The sequence below is a fragment of the Rhinoraja longicauda genome, chromosome 10 (assembly GCF_053455715.1).
Source record: "Rhinoraja longicauda isolate Sanriku21f chromosome 10, sRhiLon1.1, whole genome shotgun sequence".
NCBI classification, from domain to species: Eukaryota; Metazoa; Chordata; class Chondrichthyes; order Rajiformes; family Arhynchobatidae; genus Rhinoraja; species Rhinoraja longicauda.
The window spans coordinates 26,419,714-26,427,201 of record NC_135962.1 but is presented as its reverse complement, the minus strand read 5'-3'; the positions used below and the strand labels follow the sequence as shown (position 1 = coordinate 26,427,201).

The 7,488-nt window shown below is 39.1% G+C and overlaps 1 protein-coding gene across 1 annotated transcript in view; it reads right to left on the bottom strand.

The window, feature by feature from the left end:
- Window positions 1–6,240: 6,240 nt before the first annotated feature.
- Window positions 6,241–7,488, bottom strand: part of LOC144597520 (uncharacterized) — an 84,577-nt gene continuing 83,329 nt past the window's right edge. The window contains exon 21 of the mRNA XM_078407001.1: window positions 6,241–7,244. Coding sequence (XP_078263127.1) covers window positions 6,241–7,244 — 1,004 coding nt within the window. The remainder of the gene's footprint in view (window positions 7,245–7,488) is intronic.

Sequence of the window (7,488 nt, the reverse complement as noted above, 5' to 3'; positions counted from 1 at the left end):
GTTCATATAGGAAGTCCAGGTAAGACCTCGATAAGGCCATCGGAAAGGCAAGGAGCCACTTTTGCTCTAATTTGGAGGGTGAGTCGGGTGTTCAATGGTTATGGCAAGGCTTGTACACCAACACTTCTTACAAGCTGAAACCAAATGGCAGCTCAAACAACAGTGAGGCATCACTCCCGGCCGAGCTCAGTGTACTTTGTACACGGTAAATTGTACTCTGCCACATTTCCAGTCTTCCATATGATTGGTTAGGAAATCCAAGCCTCAGTGTTTATTGGCACCTGTGATGAATGGACATTTCATTAAACGTACAAGAAAATGGGTCATGGCTGTCGATCATACCCCAATACGCTTTAGCTCCACAGTAAGCGGAGGGGACTTGGTTAGCCAAACAATGTTGAAGATCAGCAGGCATAATGTCATGCAGTGCAGAAACAAGCCCTTCAGCCCAACTTGTCCAGGCTCAATCAAGATGCCCCATCTAAACTAGTCCCATTTGCCCGTGTGTGGCTTATCTAAACTTCCCTGTTCATGTACTGTCCAGATGTCTTTTAAATGTTTTTTTATGTATCTGCCTCTTCTACCTCCTCTGGCAGCTCAATCCATATATCCACCTCCAATTGTGTGAAAAAGTTGTTCCTTAGGTTCCTATTAACTGTCTCAAGAAAATCAAGAGTTGAGAGTGTTTTATTGTTATATATATCTATACCAAAATGGAACAATGATATTCTTAATTGCAGTCGCACAATGGTTTTGTAAACACAGTATTCAATAGGTAACGTAACAAAAAACATTAAAAAGTTCAATAAATTTTTTAAAACTAATAGCGTAAAAAGCAAAACAAAGTATTGCAGATAGCAAAAATGGTTATCAAAAATTACAGTAGGATCTTGATCAGCTGGGCAACTGGGTGGTGGAATAGTCAATGGTGTTTAATGCAGGTAAATGCGAGGTATTGTATTTAGAGGTCAAACTAAGGCAGCATTTTCACAATGGCAAGGCTCTGGAGAGTGTTTTAGAGCAGAGGGATCTCTGAGTGCAGATACATAGTTCCCTAAAAATGGCGTCGCAGGTACATTGGGTGGTCAGGTAGGCTTTCGGTACATTGGCCTTCATCAGTCAGAGTATTGAGGATAGAAGTTGGGATGTTATTTTAGGGTTGTACAAGTCATTGCTGAGGTCACACTGTGTTCAGGTTTGGTCACCCTGCTATAGGATGCTCAGAAATCCAGTTCCTTAAGCTTGGTAACAGGTTTGGACGGGATAATGGTGTTGAACACCGGGTTCTAGTCTATGAACATCCGGCTGACATATGTCAAATATGTCAAAATGGTCCAGTGCAGAGTGGAGAGCCAGAGAGATTGCATTCCCTGTTTATCTATTGTGGCGGTTGGCAAATTGTAGATATCACTGTGGATAGAGTTGAGGAATTGTAAAGGCAAGAAGACACCAATTGGTGTTATTTACAGACCCCCAAATAGTAGCCCGGATGTAGGGTGTAAGATGCAGCAGGAGTTAAAACTGGCATGTAGGAAAGGTAACACCACTGTGGTGATGGGGGATTTCAATATGCAGGTAGACTGGGAAAATCAGGTTGGTTCTGGACCCCAAGAAAGAGAGTTTGTAGAGTGCCTACGAGATGGATTCTTAGAGCAGCTTGTAATGGACCCTACCAGAGAAAAGGCAATTCTGGATTTAGTGTTGTCCAGTGAACCAGATTTGATAAGAGAACTCGAGGTAAAGGAACCGCTAGGAGGTAGTCACCATAATATGATTAGTTTTAATCTGTAATTTGAGAAGGAGAAGGTTAAATCGGAAGTGTCAGTGTTGCAGTTGAACAAAGGGGACTATGGAGGCATGAAAGAGGAGCTCGCCAAGGTAGACTGGAAAGGGATCCTAGCAGGATTGACGGTGGAACAGCAATGGCAGGAATTTCTGGGCATAATCCGGAAGACGCAGGATCATTTCATTCCAAAAAGGAAGAAAGATTCTAAGGGGAGTAGGAGGCAACTGTGGCTGACAAGGGAAGTTAGGGATGGAATAAAACTAAAAGAAAAGATGTATAACACAGCAAAGAGTAGCTGGAAGCCAGAGGATTGGGAAACTTTCATAGGACAACAGAAGGTAACAAAACGGGCAATAGGGGCTGAAAAGATGAAGTACGAGGAGAAGCTGGCCAAGAATATAAAGGAGGACAGTAAAAGCTTCTTTAGATATATTAAGAAAAAAAGAGTAGCAAAGTCAAATGTGGGTCCTTTGAAGGTAGACACGGGTGAAATTATTATGGGTAACAAGGAAATGGCAGAAGAGTTGAACAGGTACTTCGGATCTGTCTTCACTAAAGAAGATACAAACAATCTCCCAGATGAACTGGAGGACTGAGGATCTAGGGGAGTAGAGGAACTGAAATAAATTTTCAATAGGCGAGATATAGTATTGGGTAGACTAATGGGACTGAAGGATGATAAATCCCCAGGGCCTGATGGTCTGCATACCAGGGTCCTCAGGGAGGTGGCTCTAGAAATACTGGATGCATTGGTGATCATTTTCCAATGTTCAATAGATTCAGGATCAGTTCCTGTGGATTGGATGATAGCTAATGTTATCCCACTTTTCAAGAAAGGAGCGAGAGAGAAAACTGGGAATTACAGACCAGTTAGCCTGACTTTGGTGGTGGGAAAGATGCTGGAGTCAATTATTAAAGAGGTAATAACGGTCCATTTGGATAGCAGTAAAAGGATGTCCAAGTCAGCATGGATTTATGAAAGGGAAATCATGCTTGACTAGTCTTCTGGAATTTTTTGAGGACGTGACAAGTAAAATGGACGAAGGGGAGCCAGTGGATGTAGTGTATCTAGACTTTCAGAAAGCCTTTGATAAGGTCCCGCACAGGAGATTGGTGACTAAAATTAGAGCACATGGTATTGGGGGTGGGGTGTTGACATGGATAGAAAATTGGTTGGCAGACAGGAAGCAAAGAGTAGGAGTAAACGGGTCCTTTTCAGAATGGCAGGCAGTGGCGAGTGGAGTGCCGCAAGGCTTGGTGTTGGGGCTGCAACTGTTTACCATATATATTAATGATTTGGAAGAGGGAATTAGAAGTAACACTAGCAAGTTTGCGGATGACACAAAGCTGGGTGGCAGTGTAAACTGTGAAGAGGATGTTAGGAGGTTGCAGGGTGACCTGGACAGGTTGAGTGAGTGGGCAGATGCGTGAGGTTATCCACTTTGGCGGCAAAAACATGGAGACAGATTATTATCTCAATGGAGTTAGGTTGGGTAAGGGGGAGGTTCAGCGAGACCTGGGTGTCCTTGTACACCAGTCACTGAAAGTTGGCGTGCAGGTACAGCAGGCAGTGAAGAAAGCTAATAGAATGTTGGCCTTCATAACAAGAGGATTTCAGTATAGGAGTAAAGAGGTTCTTCTGCAGTTGTATAGGGCCCTGGTAAGACCACATCTGGAGTATTGTGTACAGTTTTGGTCTCCTAATTTGAGGAAGGACATCCTTGTAATTGAGGCAGTGCAGCGTAGGTTCACGAGATTGATCCCTGGGATGGCGGGACTGACATATGAGGAAAGATTGAAAAGACTAGGCTTGTATTCACTGGAGTTTAGAAGGATGAGAGGGGATCTTATAGAAACATATAAAATTATAAAAGGACTGGACAAGCTAGATGCAGGAAATTTTTTCCCAATGTTGGGCGAGTTCAGAACCAGGGGCCACAGTCTTAGAATAAAGGGGAGGCCATTTAAAACTGAGGTGAGAAAAAACTTTTTCACCCAGAGAGTTGTGAATTTGTGGAATTCTCTGCCAGAGGGCAGTGGAAGCCAAATCACTGGATGGATGTAAGAGAGAGTTAGATAGAGCTATAGGGGCTAGTGGAATCAAGGGATATGGGGAGAGGGCAGGCATGGGTTACTGATTAGGGACGATCAGCCATGATCACAATGAATGGCGGTGCTGGCTCAAAAGGCCGAATGGCCTCCTCCTGCACCTATTTTCTATGTTTCTATGTAGTGGACATTGAAATACATTGCATACATAATGCACATTGTCATTTTTTCTGTACCGTTTTGACATTTACAAGATTACAATAGATAAAGGAGGTCATTTGGTCATCTGAAATGATCATCAATCCAGAGGAATATTAACGTTGGCCCATTGTTCCCAATTGTTCTTAATGTTATTTTCACGTTATTGTAACCTATTTCATATGGTCATAATTGTTTTGTATTTTTACTTGTTTGAATCCATGTCAATTAATTCTGCTTCTGGATACAGTGTAATACATTCAATTAACATGTTTTCATATAAATGATGTTTGTCATTTTAAAACAAATCATTGGCACTTAAATAAAAACAAAAAAATATCAAATTTTATGTCTGCACCTAATTTATTGATGATACGTATGCAAAGTTGGCAGATGCATTAACTATAAGATAGCTTAGCAATGCAAAATTAATACTTCAAATTGGTAATACCTTGAAGTAATCACAGCATAAATCAGTAGCTGTTTCAGAATACAAATTTCAGTTCATCATATTTACAACAAAAATATTCACACACATCTTGGAACATATTTAGGATATTCAGTATAAGAACAAATTAGCTTCTATTCGCTAAGCTCCGATGATATTTTGCTGTTAACTACTTTGAAGATAAATTGCCAGACATTTTTATTGATTGGATATTAATCATTGCATGAATGCTTTTAAAATAATATGTGATGCTAATTAATACAAGTTGATCAATGATGTGAAAAACAATATAATAATTTGAGAATTATTGTGGAAAGCAGGTGGTGCAGTAGATGAGGCACTTATTACAGATTAGGCTTTTATTACAGAGATATCGGCTCTCTACCTCGAGATGAAAATATCCACAAAATTGCTTCCAAATTGAGTCTAATTGCCAATGTCTCTCAGAAAGATCCAATCTGGATTAAGATGGAAAATAAGACTGAACATTTGGTGTGATATTTGTTTCTAAATGATTCATATAACATATAACAACTACAGCATGGAAACAGGCCTGTCCGGCCCTACCAGTCCACGCCGACCATTCTCCCTGACCTAGTCTCATCTACCTGCACTCAGACCATAACCCTCCAATCCCCTCCTATCCATATACCTATCCAATTTACTCTTAAATAATAAAATCGAGCCAGCCTCCACCACTTCCACCGGAAGCCCATTCCATACCGCCACAACCCTCTGAGTAAAGAAGTTCCCCCTCATGTTACCCCTAAACCTTTGTCCCTCTATTCTGAAGCTATGTCCCCTTGTTGGAATCTTCTCCACTCTCAAAGGGAAAAGCCTACCCACGTCAACTCTGTCCGTCCCTCTCATAATTTTAAAATTACTTCAAAGGAACTTTTCTCACATTTGAAAATGTTTGATATATGTTGCCTCTTATGAACTATTTATAAAAGACATTTTAATTCTGACCATTATCACTATTCTTCATGTATTATCATTTTATCTATATGGCCCATATAATTATCTTGGTCAATGCTTTAGATTTCTGTTACTTTTCTTTAGAAAGATAAATTCAAGTTCATATTGTTTAATATGAACATTTGATTGTTAATTTGATGTTTATCTGATTAAATCTTTCTGGTATACTTTTAAAATATTGCATTTGGAAGCTGCATACATAAATGTTCACGAAAAGGTATTTTATTTGCAAACAGTCAGATATTCATGAAATTGGCTATAAAGATGACTATTCCAAAAGGATCAAATTACATGAAGTCAGAAAAGTAAACATATAGATATGTAATGCTAAAATAAGTTCTGAAAGCAGGAAGCCTTTTTACATTTAAGCCAAAGTAGTTTGGAACAACCTGTGCACAAATGTGTAAAATAATATACAATTTACTGAAGTAATTTATATTTAAATTCAGATGTTATATCAAATTCTATTATAGTGTGAACATGTGATTTTTTTTTTGCATCAAATGCTTTGTGAAATCAGAATCAGAATCACCTTTACTGTCGTCCAAAAAACATGTATTTTGGACGAGATTTCAAATATATTTATTGTTCTGTGGAACATATATTTTACATACTAATCAAGTTAATATTTGGTTAAAAGCATAAAATAGCAGATGAATACAACACATAAGCTTCATTAGAAATACATATCCTACTATGCATTTTTAATCTGTGTTGTCTCAGATTCAGATACAGAAATAGCAACTGAAGCAACTTGAGATGTTTCATGTACTACTTTTGTTCACTCTGATTTTTTTTGTTTATTTCTTTGAAAAAGAGTAGATGATTCTTCAGCAGCAGCTGCTTCTGGATCTGTGGTTTCTTGTACTTTAGGATTCTCATTTAAGATATGTACAGTTCCTTCAGTTTTGGTATACTTGCTAGAGAAGAGATGGTCTTCAACAGATTCAGTGCATTCTGATCTAGTTAAATGGAAATCAGCCAGGAATGAAGAATGTTCTTTTGTTGTGCTCACTAACCCAGAAGGCTCACCGACGGTATGTTCTTGAATCCTATATTCCTTTGTAATATTTGTGGAATGTTCCTCAAGATTTGTTAACATTAAATTTTCAGGATGTGAGTATATCGGTAAGTTAGGGGCTTGAAAAGTTCTTTGATTGTCTATATTTTGTTGTTCCTTAAACGTTTTAGTTACTTCGCTTTCAATCAAAGAAGTTTGAAAAATTCCAGTTGAAGTTTCATTTGCTTGATCTTGGCCTTGATTAGAACTTTCAGGCAAAGGCATTTTTCTTGCTTTGGACAACTTTACATTTGTAGTGAAATCACCTGATTCCAGCAAAACAAGCTCAGTTCTAGCTGTTGATGTTACCACTTGGCTGGAGTTTTCCTCATACATTTCTGCTGATATGACATCAATGTTTTTGCACTTAGCTACCATTTGACCAGTATCATCAACTGCAGCTATATTTGCAACATCTTCACAAACTGCTGCTTTATTTGTAGACTGATGAAGTAAATTGTCCTGATTTGTCACTTCAGTGGTTTTGGAACAAAGTTTATCCGGTTGTGCGCTGACCACTGTAATTTCACTCGAAGCTTGTTTCTCTCCATCTGTGTTATTCTCTTTTCTCCATAGTGATGAGAAGCTAATTTTTGGAAATGTAAACCAACTTGTCTTTTCTTTTGATATGGAGCTGTCTTTTGTTGTTAATGGAGCATCTGTCAGGGACAGTTCAGGAACAATTTTATCCAAATCTTCAACTGTCTTTCCCTTAACCGAAGGACCTGAAATATTGGAATAAGATTAAGAAAAAGGAATGTTAGAGAATTTAAATATAATTTTACCAAATCCAATCTCATCTCTAAGCTTCTTTGCCTTTGTCAAAATATAAAGAACAGCGAGGTTGGGGGTGTTCCTGGAAAGCAATACCAAACCCAACAGCAGGTCCTGGCTCACCTGTCAGGGACGATGGACCAGCCGGGTAGGCCCAGCTGGCCCAACGCAGACACCGAGGTTGGCCCGGGGCCT